Here is a 19,425-nt window from a genome sequence, read left to right as displayed (position 1 = left end):
AAAAAACCTGACAGTTTCCTGTATGATACGCAGGATGTAAATGAAAATTTCATCATAACCTTTGCTGTCACGAAACAAACAAAAAAGATGACAATCCTTTTGGGTTTCCCTCTCTCTCCTGCCCCAAAGCCTTTGCTAAAGTCGTTTTCAAAATCAGTGAGAACCAAGTAAAATTGGTGGTTGTTTGCTTCAAATTTTTCATACTCAAATGCTTCTCAACACTTTAATTTTAATTTAGAGGAAAATGTACGAAATCAATTTGAAGGCATAAAATGACACAGACCAGACATATAGAGTATTTCAATGTGATCTCTGGCCAAATCGATTGCTTCTGAAAATCTGTAACTTCTATCATCTACTGTCATTAGGGACATCACAGGCTTCAAAATAACACCACCACCACTACCACCTCAGAATTTGTTTTAGCAGACTTATTGGCTACAGTTTGTCAGGTGGGAGCTATTATTGAATCTTAAAACTGCTCTTTATCTGTGGCTTTTTTGGTTCTTTTTGTATCTCCTTTCTCAACTCAGCTTGACAATGAAATACCACGTGGATTACTGTAGACTATTGAAATTTCAGTTATGAATATAAGTGTGTTTATGTTAGAAGTTGAATATAATCATCAACAGAGGGCTTAAAAAGCACTTTCAACGAGGGGCAAATGAGTAACTATAAGACGATTGGGCTACTAAATTTAATAAAAGATTTGGGGTCAGATGGATTTTATAACATAGCAAATGGGTTTAAATAAAATCTTTAGAATGCAGCTAAATAAAGTTCGAAAGTAGAGCTTGAAGTTTTTAAAGTATTGTGGCTAGATACATTGGGTTTTATAAATATTAAGTCAACTTCATAAAATTTGAAACACCCTCAAAGACAATAGAAACGGTTCATCTGAGTTCTTACAAAATATGACTCACATTTTCATAATTAAGATTTTAAATATATATGGTAGGTTAAGGCTAGATATTCTGTTATCTTTTTCTGATGCAGTAGTACTAGATAGTTAGTTATAGTGTATACAGATTAAAGTACACTACTTTCCTCTAAAATACAGCATGATACAACCCTTAAGTGCTTTTTCCTCCCTGAATGAAATTTTCAAGATTTTCAGTAGAAGGAAATGATCAGAAAAAACCTTCCAGCATTTCTATGTCTATAGAATGCAGGGAGTCTCAAATGAATTTATATGCTTAAGTAACACAGATGAGAACTGTGTAAGCTTTTTCCACCTTTTGCCTTAACTGCCAAGAAACCCGGAGCCACTGTAATCAACTCATCTCAGGTGCCTGTTAACATCTAACCCATGCTCCCGCCGGTCTTGTTGTGTTTCATCCCTAATTGGGTTTAGGTCTGTAAGCTGTATCACATCCCGTTAGAAGTCAGAAGCATACAAACGCTATATGAATTGAATAAAACTGAAAAATATATTAACTTGACTAAGATTTTATAGCTACTTCACAGTTGCCTACCATTGTGATGCATGATTGAGTTAATGACAGTCTGCTAACGTGAGCACTAATGGCATTTGTTTTTAACATTTCCTATAGAATGTAATCATGGGGGTTGTAGAATGACTTAAGCGTTAGACCTGTGTCTTTCTTCCACTTTTAGGACTCTGAAATTTAAAAAAAAAAATTCTCGATAAAGAACTGAAAGAGTTGCTTTTCTCTGACTGCAGTTTTCTAAAAGTGGAAGTGTATGTTCTAGAATGTATGTACACATTGCCATTGTGTGTAGAGCTCAAAAGCGTGAAAAAGCAAAATATATTAAATTCCAACATACTTGTTATCCTGCATTCCGGTTGACTGTAGGGAATCTCTAGTCATGTCTATCTGTTTTTGATGCCTCTACAGAATAACTGCCCAGCATCCTCTGCCCAACCAATCAGAATGTAGGAAAATCTACAGATATGACGGAATCTACTGTGAATCTACCTACCAGAAGTATGTTGAAATCTTTGTGAGTCTCCCTTCTGGCTCGTGCTTCAGTGCTTGTGGTTGCCAGCTATTCAAACATATCCTTGCATTGAAACCTTATCTTTATCTGATTTAGTGGGGAAAAATAAAATCAAACTAAACCAAATGAAAACAACATAAACAGTTTTTTGAACCTCTGAAATCAACACAGAATAAAATGTTTATTCTTTGGAAATTGTGGACTAAAAGTTTTTTTTTTTAAATGACTATTAAAGCTCTTAGGTAAGCTTCTTTCTATTGCAATAAACAAGTACTTATATGCAAGAAAATCTCGGGAAAATACATTGCACAGGTGCTACGCATCTTAGGGATTTGAAAGGTGTGTTATGTATAAATTAGCTGTCACTTTTTTTCAATCCTGTAATGGAATGATGAGTTGTAATTTGCATAATCCTTTAAGAAGTCAAATTATACTGTCATGTAGCAGACTTAACATGCTAGCTAAGATTTCAGAGCTCTGCAGCTAATTACTATGTACCTTACAGGACAGTTAAATTGAAGTTGAGTCCTCTGTCTTTGCTGCCATTTGCTTTGTCCATTACTTAACAGAATCTGCACTTTTGGTAACAAGGTGTTGTTACTATCGCTAAAATAAACACTGCACTGGGAGGAAATGGCATTTTAATATAGCGTAACTTGACGTGTATTGCTTTTGCTAAAAGGAAAGTTAAAAAAAAAATTAAACAATAATTCAACTGGAGTCTGTTAAAAAGGGATAGAAATGTATGCTTTCCAGGAAAGTTATAAACTGCTGGTTGAAACAGTATTAACCTTTAATTAATTACATTCCTTTATAGAAAAAGGCAAAATCACATGCACATAATTCCACGCAGGCATTGCTCTTTCTGGATGTACTTTGCAAATATACGTTGGTGTGTTTTTGTCTTCCTCCTCTTCTTTTGCAGTAGAGTGATATTGTTGAAAAAACAAAAAGTGCCCCCTTTTTTTTCCTTAAAATTCCTTTCTGAGTACAAGCTGGTGAGTTCTGCTTTTATTTACTCCTCTGCCTGGTTTAGAGCATTTTTCCTTTCATGGTTTTCAGTTTTAAAATCATCAGGAAGGCTTGGTGGCTATGAAGGCTGCTCTCTGAAATGGACCCTGAGTGGATGCCGGATGGAGCCGGGACTGTTTGCTGCCGGGCATGGTTCGGTGGAAGCCGTTATTGCTGTGTCTTCACTCCACATTCATCTTTGGTCTCATTTCGTGATACCCCGTTGCCTAGCTAGTGTGATTGTCGTCTTCAGAACTGGTGTGATGATTAACTCCAGACTGTTTCTGATGATGATTTGAAGGCCATTCTTTATGTGCCAGCCAGTGGCTGTGGCTCTTGGTGACCAGGTTTCTGGAATTTGTGATTTCGTGGCCTAGCTGTGCTCTCTGGTCACTTTGAGGAAGGCTTTGGAGTATAGAGCGGGGGGACCACATGAAAGCACCTGTTGGTTGTTGACCACGCAAATAAATGGAGCCCCACAGCCCACTGTTGCTGGATTGTGATGAAGCCTGCTTCACGTCTGTGAGCGTGGTCGGAGGGAGGAGCCTGAACCGGACCACAAGGCCTTGCGGCCGTCCTGAGGCGTCCCTTCTAGCTGTAGGCGTCATCTTTACGAATCGCTGTTATTTGTAGTCAAGGTAGACACAGCAGGCGGCACAGCGGTGACTGCCAGGGAAAGTCACTAGGGGGATTCTCATAACAAGGAAATATTGGCAAATAAATGATGAAGAAGGGGAGGAAATCCCCAAGATGTTCAATTGCAGCGCTGTCACCGGGATGATTAATGGTATTGTGTATTTTAGTGAAGACGCTTATCTGAATTGTCTTGAAACTATAGAGTACGGTTAATAGCACCTATAAAAAGCATGCGGTGTACAGGCATGCTGAAAAGAGGATGCCGTGGATTCAGTTTTTATTTTCCTGAGTGAGTACTTTCTCCAACTAAGTGGTTGGCCTCTGATGATTAGAAAGCTGGTGTTATTGTATGTTTTATACAGCATGTGCTCTTTCTGTGTTATATTTCAAACATTAGTTGGCTCCTGTTTGGTTCTCCTCCCTAGAAGGCTAAAGATTGTTTTTTTAAATGGGTATATTTTCACTGCTGTTGAAGGGTGGGCGTTGGCAGCAGTAGGGAAATAGTGCTGACCAGGATCCAGTCTTCCTAGGCAAACACCCAGAGTCACGGGCTTGTACTGGGGGAACTGCTAAACTTTGATTAATTATGGGCTCAGTGAAAAAAAAAAATTCACTTTTGGTGGTGGGGTGGCTGTCTTGGAAGATTCCTTAGCTTTTATTTCAAGCCATAAATATCCCGATTGTAGGCCTTGAATTCTCATTTGCCTGGAGTGATCAGTTAGTAGGCTTCGCAGGGGCAAATTTGGGCAAGTTACCTCACTTCCTTGGCCCTCGGTATTCATAGTTAGGTATCAGAATAGATACAGTCAAATGGTGCAGTTGTGTCTTCAGTGGGCTTACAGTGTCTTTCAAAGTCTGGATTATGACCCAACTAGGGGGAAATGAATTCTGATCAGTGGACCTTGGTCGACATTTTTAGAATGAATAAAAAATTGTAATGCATTGCACTTAGTGTGTTGTATTTGAGGAGTCCTGTTAGTGTCATCTTGTTGTGTATGAGTATAGCCCAGTGCATATACATGTGTATAGTGTGTGTGGGGGGGTGGTCATGAGATAAAATGTTTCTTAATGTGTTTCTCATCCAAAAAAGAATGCATGCCATTGTAATAAGAGTTGAGTAGGTAAGTTTAGAAGCATAATGCAACAGGTGGGTATGTAAGTGTTTTGTCATTATGCGTTCAGGATACTCTGGCTTATAAAGAAATGGTTCTGTGGGAAGGTGTCAGGAATGAGGAGACCGTACTTCATGGGGACCCCTATCCAGTGATGTGGAACCAGTTGTGCACCCCTCTTCTTCCTTGACCCCACGTTAAGGACTTGAAGTTGGGGCAAGTATGTGCACCATGGGATTAGGAAATGATGCAACTCAGTTGCTGTCCTACCCCCAACTGGCTGTTGAAAATTGACCAGCATCTCATTGCTCATATTTCTTCCAGCTATAACTCTATGGTTTTGTGGTGTGAATCATCTCAGATCTAAAGCTATGTGTTGCATTTACATTTCTTTGGAATTATAGAAATAATCAGACAGTTGTTTCAATAATAAATTTTATAGCCAACAGGAATATAATACCTGTGATTATTCCAAAAGGTCTATAATTTATTATTTCAAAATAATTGTCAGTTACTCTAATTTTTTAGTGCTGATTTTGGTACTTCCAATTTAAAATTTCAATTTGTAATTTATTGACTTTCTTGGCATAGTATAGAAAGAATGGGGTTTTTAAAATATTAATCATACTGGAAATATTTTACACATCTCATTGTTTTAAGATAAGCAGTTATTTTGCTGAGGTCTCAAACTTTTTCAGTTTTTTCCCAGACCCCTCATCCCTTTTGCACTTGTCTTTTGGAGTTCATGATAGTATCTCTGTGTCTTAGCAAGTTCACTTACTTGTGAAGTAGTAAATTTGATTGAGAGATGCCAAAGTTCGTTCTTTTTTTTGACAGGCAGAGTGGATAGTGAGAGAGACAGAGAGAAAGGTCTTCCTTTTGCCGTTGGTTCACCCTCCAATGGCCGCCACTGCCAGCGCACCGCGCTGATCGGAAGGCAGGAGCCAGGTGCTTCTCCTGGTCTCCCATGGGGTGCAGGACCCAAGAATCCGGCGCCCCAACCGGGACTAGAACCCGGTGTGCCGGCACCGCTAGGTGGAGGATTAGCCTAGTGAGCCGTGGCGCTGGCCCAAAGTTCTTTCCCAACTAAAATAGTTCTCAATTCTAGAATTTTCCAATACAAAAGCATTACGGAGTCTGAAAATGGAGAAAAGCCTTTGAACTTGATTTTTAAAGAAACTTGCGCTGAGTCCTAGGAAAGAAGTATTCATTGACATAAGAAGGAGTTGTGTAATAAGCCTGGGTTAAGAAAATTTGTGGAAAAAGATAAGCAGGAGGAGTCAAGTGAGCCAGGCCTTTGTCGCCTCAGTCTGTGTTTCCATGCACCCATTGCAGCAGTATTTAGGAAGGGTTGTGTTTGAGGACACAGGAACTCGAATTACTAACATTTACTGAGCCTTCGCAAAGCCCTGCAGTACCTGGATTGAATCCCGGGTTCCTAGACTCTGCACACAGCCAAGATGGAGGAGCCCTGATTGAGAAGGTGTTCGTGATGGATTTAGTTGTCACTGAAAGCAGAAGCGGCATTGGCAGAGTGGCGAGTTACGTCTTTGTTGAGCTGTCTTCTCATCCCAAGCTCCTGTCCCATCTCTGCAAATTTCATTCCACATAGGTCCCTGGTTAGTGTTGCAACCCTGGGCCGCATCCTTGGCAGAGGGGTGGGGGGGCATTCTTGTTTGCACCCCTCCTAGCAGATCAGCCTTTGTGAACTGAGAAGGTTACTCGTCTGAGGACCATTTGCATTTTCATAAGCAACTCTATGTGAGCCAATGCAGGAAAAGGGGGGTCTTTTTTTTGCATTTGGGTAATTTCAGACACCAAGACAAGGCTTAGAAAAATTAGTTTAGGGCTGGAGGGAAGTTAAGTTTCTCCTTTGCCTGAAAATAGTGAACATGGGGTGTGAGGGTTCTACTTGGTACAGGGTGAAGGCTGGCCGTGGGCCAGAAGCAAGAGTTTTGTAATGGGGAGATTCAGACTCCAAGGAGGGAAGGAATTAACAAGGACCAGGGATGAGCAGAGGAGAGAGAATGAGGGAGAAGGGGCCTCAGCAGGTTTTTCTCAGCTGTGCTGTGCCACGCGGCGTGCTAGGCATGTACCGTGCTATCCTAATTAAGGGGAACAAGACAGATGCCTTGTCGGGCGACGCGCTGGGCGGTAGAGGATCACCTGTGCTGAAGGCAAAGGGAGGCTCAGAAGGCTGGGAATTCTCTGGCTGGTTGTGTAACCCGATTGATTGATTGATTGCTGGTACAGTCCTCTTTCCGCAACGACCCCTCCCCCCCGTTAGAATAGCGTATGCCCGTTGTGCTTGGGTCAGTAAATAACCAAGAATGGAGAAAAGAGTTAGAGATAGCCAATGAATTTCGTGAAAGGCCCTAATAGAATCTGCATGTTAAACAGACATCGCACTTGGTAGCAAGAACTGCTGCAAGCCTTTTGATACCCAAATGGATTCTAATTTCTGCATTATGCCTCTCAGACCACAGCATGATTCCTATTGGTTTCTCCCAGTTACTTTCAGCATCAAGCCGATGATTCCAGCTGTAAATGGCTTGCAATGGCCTATCTTGGTAATGTGGATGATAGGAAAGTGCACTGTTAAGGGCTTATTCCAGGCTGGTGTAAAAATCAACTAATTTATTCATTTAGCAAATATATTTTAATCCTCACGCACAGGCCTGGTGCTGTTCTACACCAACTGTGCCACAGTGACTTATCCAGAGGTGTCCAAGAACACTCTGCACCCCAGGGGTCTGAAGACTGAGATACCAGCCAGTAATTAGGATTCTGCATGACTCGTGCCCTGAGAGGGACAAGTAGCATCAAAAAGGGGTCATTAGAAAAAAAATTGAGAAGCATAGACAGAATCGGAGGCATAGACACACAGACTGACAGACATAGAAGGAGAGAGAGAGCTAGAAAGATAGAGTGAGCACTCCCACCCACTGGTTTACTCGTCAAATGGCTGCAATGGCCTGGGCTGAGTCAGGCTAATGGTGGCAGCCAGGAAGTCAATCCAGGTCTCCCACGTAGGCGATAAAGACCCCAGTCACCTGAGCCATCAGTGCTGCCTTCGGGGGTGTTCATTAGCAGGAAGCTGGAGCCAGGAGCTAGAGCTGGGATTCAATAGCAGGAAGTCTCATGTGGGTTGTAGGCATCCTAACCCCTAGGCTAACTGCTCACCCCCGCAGGGGATATTTTTAACAAAGTAGTTTCCCAGGTCCTCATGATGGAGGAGGTATTTGAGTTGGGAGAGGAGCTAAAAGTCAGACTTTTGGTGTAGTGAATGGCCAATGGCTCACGCAAGAGTGGAGAGCTGGGGCCAGGAAGTGAGGTGGAAGAATGGGGGAAGGCTGCCATCCTCTGAGAGCCGGGGGAGGAGTCTTCGTGAGGGCGGGTGGGCAAGCACTGTGTGCAAGGGCGTCTGTGTGGAGGGTGGGATTAGTCTCCTGTGGTGGGAGCATCTGCAGCTTCAGCTCCCCTCTTGGTTCACAGTACAATCACGAGAAGTATGGGAAGTTGTGCTGCTGGCTTCAAGTTCTTTTTGATTTAAAAATAACTTGGGGGACTCTTCCAATAGGAAATCCAGGTTAGGTCCTGTGTACAAATTCATTGCTTTTCCTAAGTGGAGGTGCTCCAATTCTGCCTTTTTCCTTGTAGACCACTTGTAATTCAAAGTACACGAATGCCAGACGGTAAAAATGGATAAGCACAGGCAGCAGGCAGCATGATTTAAAATGAAAGAATATTAATTGGCTTCACCGGAGTGTATATTTTCATTATAAGAAAAGTGACTACCTAGATTAAAAAAAAAATTGGTTAGTGACACACCTGCAGTATGTATGAGAACTCTAGAAACTTGAGAACAGAAAGTGAAGGTCAAGGTGAGAGCAGAAGAGCTACAATGAGCCTTTTGTGGACCTGCTGTTGAACAACAGTGTTCAAAATCACTAACAGGTGGTTTCAGAGAGGCAGAGATGTGAATGTGCCTGTGCTGATACTTTAAAAATAATACAGGAAGCTTAAAGTTATATGTAAACTGTGGATTTAATAGTCTCCTGACTTAAAGAATAGCTCGTTCTGTGTTGGGTTTATAATGTGTCTTGCGTGAATCTTTGGATTTCATGCATTAGAGTGGAAGAATTACATTTTATTCTTTGTCTGTGAACAACCCATTTTAAGAGAGCCACAAGTCTGTGCAGTAGTACTTATTCATTGCTAGAGGTGATTAAATTTCCTGGAAATGGATCTGGGTTTGATTCTGAGCCTATAATTATTAGACAAGGGACAGTTGGCTAAGTTCCTTAAATTTTTAAGCTTCTGTTTTCTCATCTTTAAAATTAAGGTAATAATAACTGTTTCATAGGATGTTTTCAAGGTCAATCTAATGATCAATATAATAACTAATATTATTGATTTAAGATTTATTTATTTGAAAAGAAGAGTGAAAAGGTGGGGTGGGGAGAGATATAAAGAACGACATCTCCCATACACTGGTTCCCTCTCCAGATGCTTGCAACAGCCAGGGCTGGACCAAGCTGAAGCCAGGAGCCTAGAACTCCATCTGGATCTCCCACATGGGTGGCAGGGACCCAAGTACTTTGACCATCATCCACTGCCTTCCCAGCCACATCGATAGAATGCTGGATCAGATGCAGAGTAGCCAGGCCTCGAACCTGAACTCTGAAATGGGATGTGAGCATTCCAAGCAACATCTTCATTTAGCGTACCACAATGCCCTGCCTATTACTGATGTCTTACCAGTTGTTGATGTCAGGCTCTGTGCTAATGGCTTACCGTATTTTATTTTTAAAACCTTGCATCAGGTATGATTATTAAGCCCATGTTACAGAAAACAGTCTTATTGAACTGCAGAAACTTAAGATTAAGAAGGTAGTACACAGTGGCTTAGCATCACCAAACTGTGGCCCATTGGCCAGATCTGCTCCCTACTTCGCCCTACTCATTTTGGTAAATAGACTTCGTTGGCACATGGCCACAGCCATTCATTTATGTATTGTCTGTGACTCCTTTCCTGCTGCTGTTACTTGAGTAAAACCTCATATGTGAGGCTACTTCAAAAAGTTCATGCAAAACGGAATAGAATTTCTTTTAATGTAAAAAAAAAAAAATGAGATCCATGCATGTGAGGGGCCTTGAGAAAGTTGGTGGGAAATATTTATTATGAAAAAACTATGCATGGATTATAAAAATTTTTACACCAAAATAAGCCTCAACTTTAATTTTTCTGTGACCTTTTGAAGTACCTTCATATTTACTGTCTGGCTCAGAAAAAGTGTACTGACCTCGGCATTGGACCTCGAGCGCTAAGTTTAAACTACAAAATGCTCAGGCTGGTGCTTGGTGTATATTATGTGCTCACTAAATGAGTACCACTTTGCTAGTCTCTCGCTTTGGGTTCAACTACTCACCTCATAGAGCTCTTGATTGCCAGATGAAAAACATGAGCATGCAGCCTTCAGTCAGATAAGTTACTATGATGAGGACCATGTTGATAAACTTCAGGTTTGAAAAGGAACACATGTGGAATTGTGGGTTATCCTTATGAGTTACTGTGTTTTCTGTGACATAAAGATGTTCCATTTTTATGGCAATAAAAGTATAGTATTCCACTACAAGGCATGGTTGTGAACTGTGACCATGCAGCATCTCTGTTACTATCACATAGCAGAAAATGCCTTTTGAAAAATTTAATACCTTCTTTATGAAAAATAGTTTACCGTAGAAATGCCACGTACAAGAAATACTATGATCTGTGTTAAACATAGTGTACTCGCCTTGGAAAACAGCATGTACCAGGGTTTACTTCTTTTAATGAGAAGATAAATCATTAACACATCTCTCCTCACAGTCGCACCAACCACAAAGGGCTGAGATTATGTTTTTAACTTTATCCTACTCAGAATGTTTATTGCCCTGTGTTTTTTGGTTGATTCAGTGAATTCCTTGTTCTGTGTGCAGTAAATGGGCTTGGATTTGTGTTGCTTTGAAGTTTGTAGGGCAGTCTCTGGTGGGCCTTGAACTTGAGCTGAGGGGTTATCTTGGAAGTGCTTTGTACTAGGTCTAATGCCATGGCTCTGTGTTGGTGAGTGGCATCTTTCTTAGATAAGTTATGTTGTGATACTTTATCCTCTTCCCTTGGAACTGCGCTTTTTGAATGACGATGCAATATATTGTCATTCTGGAGTGTTTAGAAAATGCCAGCAAGCAATATTTAAAAAAATTTAAAAAAAAGCATCAGTGTCACTTGTAATTAATTGTGCCATCCGAAGATAGCCACTGTTAACAATCCATTTTTTTATCTTGCAGTCTTCTGTATAATTGAATGTATTGACATGCATAGCAACTTTTAAAGGGATACATTCATGTATGGAGCTGTCTTCTCTTGAATTCATCCCCAAACGCCCCCACCAGGAAAATCCTGGGGCCAATATGCTGACCTGTACCTAGCAGATTATTTAAGGGGTGCTGGAATCTGTTTGGTCAGCTTCCATATAGAAACCATGACATGTGGAGAGACCCTCTCTGACATCACTCACACTGTTTTTCTGGAAGAGTTTCTATCCACTTTTTGGGTTTTTTGACTTGTTTGTGTTGGGATAATTTAAGTTGCTTGAGGAAGAGCTAGTGATACATTTACTAGTACAAAGATTTTTGGCAGAAAAATCTTTCCTGATCACCTCAGTGCTGCTTTTTGTCTATAGATAGTATGTATTGAAATGGGAATGTCCTTTGGCAAGTTTTAAAATACAGTTAATGGGGCCGGCGCCGCGGCTCACTAGGCTAATCCTCCGCCTAGCGGCGCCGGCACATCGGGTTCTAGTCCCGGTCGGGGCGCCGGATTCTGTCCCGGTTGCCCCTCTTCCAGGCCAGCTCTCTGCTGTGGCCAGGGAGTGCAGTGGAGGATGGCCCAGGTGCTTGGGCCCTGCACCCCATGGGAGACCAGGAAAAGCACCTGGCTCCTGGCTCCTGCCATCGGATCAGCGTGGTGCGCCGGCCGCAGCGCGGTGGCCGCGGCGGCCACTGGAGGGTGAACCAACGGCAAAAGGAAGACCTTTCTCTCTGTCTCTCTCTCTCTCTCACTGTCCACTCTGCCTGTCAAAAAAAAAAAAAAAATACAGTTAATGGTAGAAGGGTGAGTGGGTTAAATAGACATGGCTTTTTTTTTTTTTATTTATTTAAACATCAGAAAATGTGTATGTATGAGAAGGAACTGCTGAGTGATGAGATCAAGTTTCCCGGCTGGGTTACCCACTCATTCTCTCACGTGCTCGGTCTGCTGCATCACTCACTAGGTCGCAGAAAGAAGTCTTGTGTGGACTGTTCAGCATGAAGTTCAGATGTAGCTCTCAAAACACTGGGGACTGGGTCCTTGGAGGATTTTGGTTCTGTGACCAGCGTGTTAAGAAAAGTCTTCCCATGGGCAAACTTGAGACTTGTGTGATTCAAAAACAAGTTTGATGAGAATTCCTTGGGCTGGAATGCTTGGGGTTTAGGTGACTAAATGAACTATTACTGGATCTTTTTGAAGATCCAGTTTCCCTGCGCCTCCCTGAGCCCAGTTACACAGGATCCCTGGGCCTTACCCTGTTCTGCGTCTCACACGTGAATACTGAGGAGCAGTCTAGGTCTCTGAGCAGCCATTCCCATTTGCTTGCATCTCGGCCAACAAGAGCTTTATAACAGCCTCATTTCCTTGCCTGTTGCCTGTCAGGCGAGCTCATGGTGAGTCTCAGCCAACTTGCATGCCTTGAAATAGGGAAATCTACAATCTTTTTGATGACTCTTTTCTTGGCTTTCTTCCTTCAGCTCCAAAAAAAAAAAAAAAAAAAAAAAAACCAAAGCTTGTTTTAAGAATGAAATTGAGTTAGTGTGGCTGCATGGGTTGTGTGTGTCGTGGGCACTGTCTGGATCTCCTGATGAAGAATCTGTTTTGCCATCATTGTGGGTGGGGCTCTGCTCGCTTCCCGGATGAAGCAGCATGCTTCTGCAGGGGCTGCCTACCTGCTGGAAGGCTTTCAGTGGGGAAAATCGGAAGCAGGAGCTGTGATCCTCATTGCCTGTAGATATTCACCAAGTGTCCAAAGTCTTGAATTAGTATCAGCAAAAGAGGTTGCTTTCTTGTCACCCTGTTTTTAAAAGGAGAAGTTTGGGGACTCAGCCAGTGGAGATGGGAATGGAACGTAGAGTGTATTTCTGGGCTCCTTGTAAACTTCATGACCCATAAATTCATCCAACAGCAAGTTTGTTTACCGCCTGTTCCGAATGCTGCTCGCCCAGAGATAGTAACGATTCCTAACAACCTGGAATGAAGAATGCTGAGTTGTGTTTTTGTTTTTGTTTTTATTTGTCATGGTACTTGTGAAATACCTCAGGGAAGAGAAGACTAGAAAAGTAAAATTATGGGCCAGCAGATTTTAAGGAGTTTATTTTTACGAGGGTCTGGTGGCAAGTTTGGTTCACTGGTATCGCAGATAGTTTTATTGGGTCTCTTCAGGTGGAATTTGCAGGACACACATGTTTGCTGTGTGCAGTGTCTTCAGAGCGCCAGGCTCTGAGATAGACACACGGGGGAATGAATACAGGTGCATTCTTCTGCCACCACAGGGAAACACCTGATGATGCCCAGACCTTTCACTGGGGAGCAAAGTTGATGTTTTGGGAAACAACAGAACCCTTAACTCTTGATGGTGAGGTTGTGTTTTGGTTTCACCATTCTGACTTCTGTGTTGGCTGGCTTTCCGTACACAGTCATAGAGAGCTGAGGCGAAAGAGCTCCAGTGTTTGATCAGGCTGCCCTAGGAAGGAAAGGAGAGAACACATTGCAAATCAGTTGCTCTGTGGTTGACTCAACATTGTTGTAATTGAACTGAGCAAGCTGTTTGAAGTGGATGATGGTATTTACATCTTGAGAAAATGGAGGTCCAGAGAGGTTAGGCAAGTTGCTCAGTTCACACAGCTAATCAGGTGCCACCTGGAACTATTTGGAGGTAGCCAAGGCCAGTTTGTCAGGCCCAGCAGCTCATCCTCTTTCAACTGGATGCCGTGGCCCATGGAACAGGATGACACTACCTCAGAAAAACATCCATTTCCTATTCAAGGATGGTCTATTGAAATCTATTTTTGCTAAAGAATAAGACCCCGAGGAACTTAAAGCCATACTTGAAGAGGAAGGAGATTGGTCATGTTTGAACACTAGTCATTTAAAGAGTCCGCGATCGGCTCCTTTGTGTGGGAAGCCACCACCCCTCCCCTCGCCCCCGCCAGCATGGGAGCCATTGGGTTCCCGCCTAGGCAATTTCATCCCTGCTTCCCCACAGTGATCACACCCGATGGACATGGCTCAACTTTGCGATCTCAAGCCCGCCCTCCTTCCAGACGTTCAGTTTCTGTTTGGAAACTACTTGACATTCCCAGTTGGTTTCCACTTTATGTTAAACTGTACATGTGGTGGCCAGAAGGTGTGCAAGCACTTCCGGGGGCATTCTTGAGTGAACCTCAGAGGGACCCAGGGAATCAAATTTTGTTTTTACTTTACGTGAGAAAACAAACCAACCCTGGGATCATAAAAGTTGAGTGACTGGGAGACTCTCCCAGCTGAGGGCTTTCTCCAAGACAGGGTGACCATTCCTCCAAAACAGAAGCAGCTTCTGTCCCAGAAGTGTCCTCTTCTACCTTGCGTTTCTTCTGTGGGATCTTCATCTTAATTGCTCAGTTCTCTGTCTTGGAATCTTTACTTTTCATTCTGCTTTGCTCTTGGCTGAAATATTCTATCTGTAGCATGGTTTCTTTTAAAATTTCTCACCTCTTTCCCATCTCCCAAATTCAAGCTATTATTTCATGCCTAGATGGGTGCACTCTACTAATGGGTCTTCTCATCAGTTTGATCTAGTTAAAGGAAAACTTGAGTCCTATATATACAAACTGCCATGGTCATGAATGCAAAAACTTTGCTGTCTAGGCTACCTCATACATCATTACCAGGTTAAAATATTGTTTCTCACCCATTTGTTTGCTCAACACCATAGACTGGTCATTCTCAAGGGATGGTGTCTATTGTCTTAGCTTAGTGTTGCAAATCCACCAGTCCTGTTCCCATCTGCTTTTGGACCCCTTCCTCCTCCTTGCCCTGCCAAGATTTTCTTCCTCATCACTAGCTCTCTGCTCCTGTCCACCTGCTCTTGTTAGGCACAACACGTTCACTGACTCCAGTCCTGGCTCCTCTGTGAGGTCTTTCTAACCTAATTTGATCCACATGGGTTTCTTCCTTCTCTTAGTTTGATGAACCAATTGGGTGTCTTCTATAGTCAAGAACTATTGTTTGGGATATCTTAGTGAACAGAAGTACAAATTTTTGCCCTGTTTGTTAATGACATTAGCAACAGGAAATAACACATTTTTAAAATGCAGGCCATCCTGTAGTCTGAAGTCATCAAATATAAAAGATTAAGAAGGAATTAGTGCTGGGGGTGAGATGGGTCAGTTGTGGTTTTGAATAGGGGAAGCCCATATGAAATGATGACGTTGGAGCAAAGAGTAGAAGTGAGAGTTAGGCATCCAGATCACCAGGAGCAGTATTCCAGGGAGTGAGCAACTGATGCAAAGCTCTGAAGCAGCAGAGTTCTTGATGTGCTCAGGGATCGCCGGGGAGGCCGGTGTGGCGGGGCCTGGATAGGCAGGGAGGACAGTAGCAGGAGGCCAGCGAGGGAGGTGCACTGGAGCCAGTGCAGGACAGGGGTGGCTGTGGGCTCGACCTCTGCCCGAAATGGGACCCTGGGAGGATTTGGAACTGAGGAATCAAACAGTGGGATCAAACTGATTTTGATGGTCATTCTGGCTGCTAGCTGAGTATCCGAGGGTAAGGGTGGAAGCAGGGTGCCCAGCTCAGGGCCTTTTCCTATCACTACGGTGACTGATAACAAATATGCAGGAGTGGAGGTGCTGAGAAAATCTGGATTTTGATGTGTTTTGAGGGAAAAGCCAACTGGATTTCCTGGTGAATCAGGTTGGGGAGGGTAGGATATAAACGAGAGAAAGAGAGAGAGAGAGAAGTCAATATTGAATCCTGGATTGAATCCTAAGGTATCATTTACTCTGTGTCATGTGTGTGGCAGCACTCAATCATGTATGCAAATAAATACTTCTCAAGAACTCATAAACTTAGCGATGAGGCATGACATACACTTACAGAAGTTAAATGGGAAGAGGCTGTGTGTGTGTTTGTAATCTCAATGAAATTCCATTAAAATTCTTTAAGATACTTATTCATTAATTCACCCCTCAAACTTTTAAAAGGTCCTTGTTAAAGCCCAGTGATTGTCTTACATCTCAGTAGTGCTGAATGCAATTAGAGAATTTCAGTGCAGTGGATAAATGTGCAGGCTTTGATTTGAGACTGATGTATACAGACCCAAGTTCCTTACTTCTTTGATGATCTTCTTTGCTGATGATCCATCTGCACAGTTTCCATCTGCAAAATGGTGATGGTAGTATCTTGTAGAATTAACGTGAGATTAAGTTGACTACTGCCTACAGACTGCTTAGAACAGTGCCTGGCATATACCCAGTGCTAAAATAGTGTTTACCGTTCTCAAATAAGTGCTCAGGGAAACTTTGTGGGAAGAGAATTTAACATAGAGAGTAATTGACCACCTCTTGTTGAATCACCCATGATCAAAATCTATCAAGAGACATGGTTAATAAAAGTGAATAATGAGGTTTGTAGTAAACCTTACTCTCAAGTTAATGGTTAAAAATAACAGAATTGCATTGTCATCAGTCTGATTTACCTGCCTCTTTTGAGGTAGGCTTGGAAGTTGGTCAGCAACACTTCTGGGTACATTTGATTGACAGACTGGCAAGCAGAATATAAATATCTAACACATAAAAGATCAATGTTTTCTTATTATTTTTTAGCTTAAAATGTTGGATGTGTATTAAAATGAGAAAAATAATTTTCAGGATAGATATGACTTTCCTAGTACATAAAAGCAGGAGATCACATCACGGAGGGGATATTATTTTTTGCCCAAATACAGGAAATTACTATTTTTGCCTCCATGTTTATATTTTGATACCTAATATCTCCCTTTTTTTTTTTCTTTCATGTGGTGGTTGTTCCTTTCATTCCTACTATTATCAGCAACTTACTTGGCTTCCCAGTCCAGGAAGAAGCAGATGTTAGTGCCGGGCGGCTCGGGCAGACATCTTGAATGTTAGAGGTGGTTTGGAGAGCAGTTTCGTTCTGCTCTTGTTGGGCTAGGCACTTCAGTGAGGCACTCGGGTGCTGTGTGAGCTCCGTATTCCTGACCCCATTCCCTACAGCCTAAATGGCAGTGAATGAGCAGCAGGTATATATTGAACAGGGAAGCCTTTTTGTTTAGCTTTGTGGATCATGGTTTGGAAGTGGCCTGCCGTCAGAACAGCTCCATTGCTCATGATCGCAGCCCCTGGCACGAAGGTGAGAGCGTCAAGCTGCCAGTTGGAAAGCTGAGGATGCCTTCTTTGTCTGGAAGCAGGCCTGTATTCATGCAGTACTGGGCTGGTTAAAACTATCCGATGTACAAAAAGGTGACCACTGTGAATGAAAAAGATAAGGGGACTTCAAAAATTTCATGGAAAATGAGTATTATGAAAAGCTGTGCATAGATTTCAAAAATTTTTATACCAGAATAAACAATTTTTATTCCATTTCCACGAACCTATTCACATTACCTTAAGTTTGATAGGTTAAAGCGCAAAGAATGCTTAAGAGAGACTTTGTGCTGTGTACCTATAAATATATTAAATTATGTTTGTAATAACCTTTTGAAGTATGTAACAGTGTACTGACTTTTTATCAAAGTTCAGAAATCTTTTTTTTTTTTTTTAAAAACAACATTTGTTTGTTTATTTGAAAGGCAGAATTAGAGAGAGGGAAAGGCAGGTCTTGCATCTGTTGATTCATTCCCCAAATGACAGCAATGGCCGGAGCTGGACCAGGCCAAAGCCTGGAGCCAGGAGTTTCTTCCAGGTCTCCCACATGGGTGCAGGGTCCAAGTACTTGGACCATCTTTCATTGCTTTCCCAGGCACCTTAGCAGGGAGCTGGATCAGAAGTGAAACAGGCAGGTCTCAAACCAGTGCCCGTATTGGATGCGGGCACTGCAGGCAGTGACTTTACCCGCTATGCCACGGTGCCACCAGCCCCCAGAAATCTTTTTTCTAATATGGAATACAGAAGAGTATGGCAGACTGCTTAGAACAATGCCTGGCATATACCCAGTGCTAAAATAGTGTTTACCATTCTCAAATTAGTGCTCAGGGAAACTTTGTGGAAAGAGAATTTAACATAGAGAGTAATTGACCACCTCTTGTTGAATCACCCATGGTCAAAATCTATCAAGAGACATGGTGAATTTTTTATCTTATTCGTATCTGCTAAAAAGAACTAATTTTAGCCTCTATCCGTTTTCCTGGGTTTGGTCTGTACCACCTAATGGGCAGAATTTACTCCATGACACATTGATCTGGAAAGTTGGTCCACAGTTGACTTGCTGTCAAGTGATTCTGATACAGGCATGGAACCTCACAAACTAATGACTTATCATCATTAGGAACAGCACAATCATCATTATTATTTAATATTTTTGAGTATCAAAGAATATGCATGTACCTTGGTAAAAAGGCATAGATGGAATAGAATAGTAAAGGATAGCCTTGTGCCCTAAAGAAACATTTCTTGATCAACACTGACATGGTCCTACAGTTTTCCATGGTCACAACCGTGGCGAGGCTGTTGATGTGTTTTCAGGAGAGACTGTTCTGTGGGTGAAGAGACAGTTTCAAAATGTTTCCTAAGTTAAACATTTTAAAGTAAATCTTCTAGTGAAGACATTTAATTGCATTGGGCAATAGAAATAATATTTGGGAAACTATCTGCAATAATTAAGATTATTAAGGCAACCAATAGTAGCAATGTGAATCTTATTGCATTCTGGAACAATGATTAAAATAGTAGGCATTGGAATTTTAACTGGCTTAATTAGATGAATTAATGCCATTGTTACTTACTGTTCGGCATATCCAAGCCACAAAAGTGACAAAATCTATATACAACATATTAGATGGAGTCTTATTAATAGGATAATTTGCTGAAAATTATTTGAATATAAAATAAAATAGAGTAGCCAAGCCATTTAATGCTGTAAGTTGCATGTTTTCTTCATATTTCTGAAAAAAGGATACTATGTTGGTTTCTTCTAAAAGAATGCTTCATTTTTACTTTTTGAATAGATGCTAGAGAATATTAATATTTTAGCTCTTTAATTGTAATATTCTGGACTAATTGAGAACCCAGCTCTCCCTAAAAAGAGATGGATTTAAAATTTCATTTAGAAAATAATCTCAATTGGTCAAATTATACCCACAGCATTGCAATAGAAATCACTGTATCATAATCTGACATTTAGATGAGCCTATAATATGGACATGAAAACATAATAAATTGAAGTTGTCATTTAATAAAGGTGAAATGTTCTTTCCAGTAGGAATATAGTGCCAGCTAATGCCACCTAAACAGCAATGTGAACTACTATACTTGTCTCTTTCCTTAGAGAACCCACAGTCTAATTTGCATTCAGTTCCAAGTGAACACGTGTTAGGTGCTCCTACCTAACCCTGCATGGGTATTTTACTGCACCACA

The 19,425-nt window shown here is 41.7% G+C and overlaps 1 protein-coding gene across 9 annotated transcripts in view; it reads left to right on the top strand.

The window, feature by feature from the left end:
* Nucleotides 1-19,425, top strand: part of NPAS3 (neuronal PAS domain protein 3) — a 926,676-nt gene that overhangs the window by 119,784 nt on the left and 787,467 nt on the right. For 5 of the 9 annotated variants that reach the window (XM_070053760.2, XM_070053762.2, XM_070053759.2 and 2 more), the window contains exon 2: nucleotides 1,860-1,949. The exons of the other annotated variants lie outside the window; for them this stretch is intronic. In XM_070053760.2, the coding sequence (XP_069909861.1) occupies nucleotides 1,860-1,949 (90 nt within the window). The remainder of the gene's footprint in view (nucleotides 1-1,859; nucleotides 1,950-19,425) is intronic. 9 annotated transcript variants of the gene reach the window in all.

Source organism: Oryctolagus cuniculus, chromosome 12, assembly GCF_051225735.1.
Source record: "Oryctolagus cuniculus isolate XC-2025 breed Fujian yellow rabbit chromosome 12, ASM5122573v1, whole genome shotgun sequence".
NCBI classification, from domain to species: Eukaryota; Metazoa; Chordata; class Mammalia; order Lagomorpha; family Leporidae; genus Oryctolagus; species Oryctolagus cuniculus.
The sequence above is the reverse complement of the archived record's forward strand: the minus strand, read 5'-3'. Positions and strand labels throughout refer to the sequence as shown.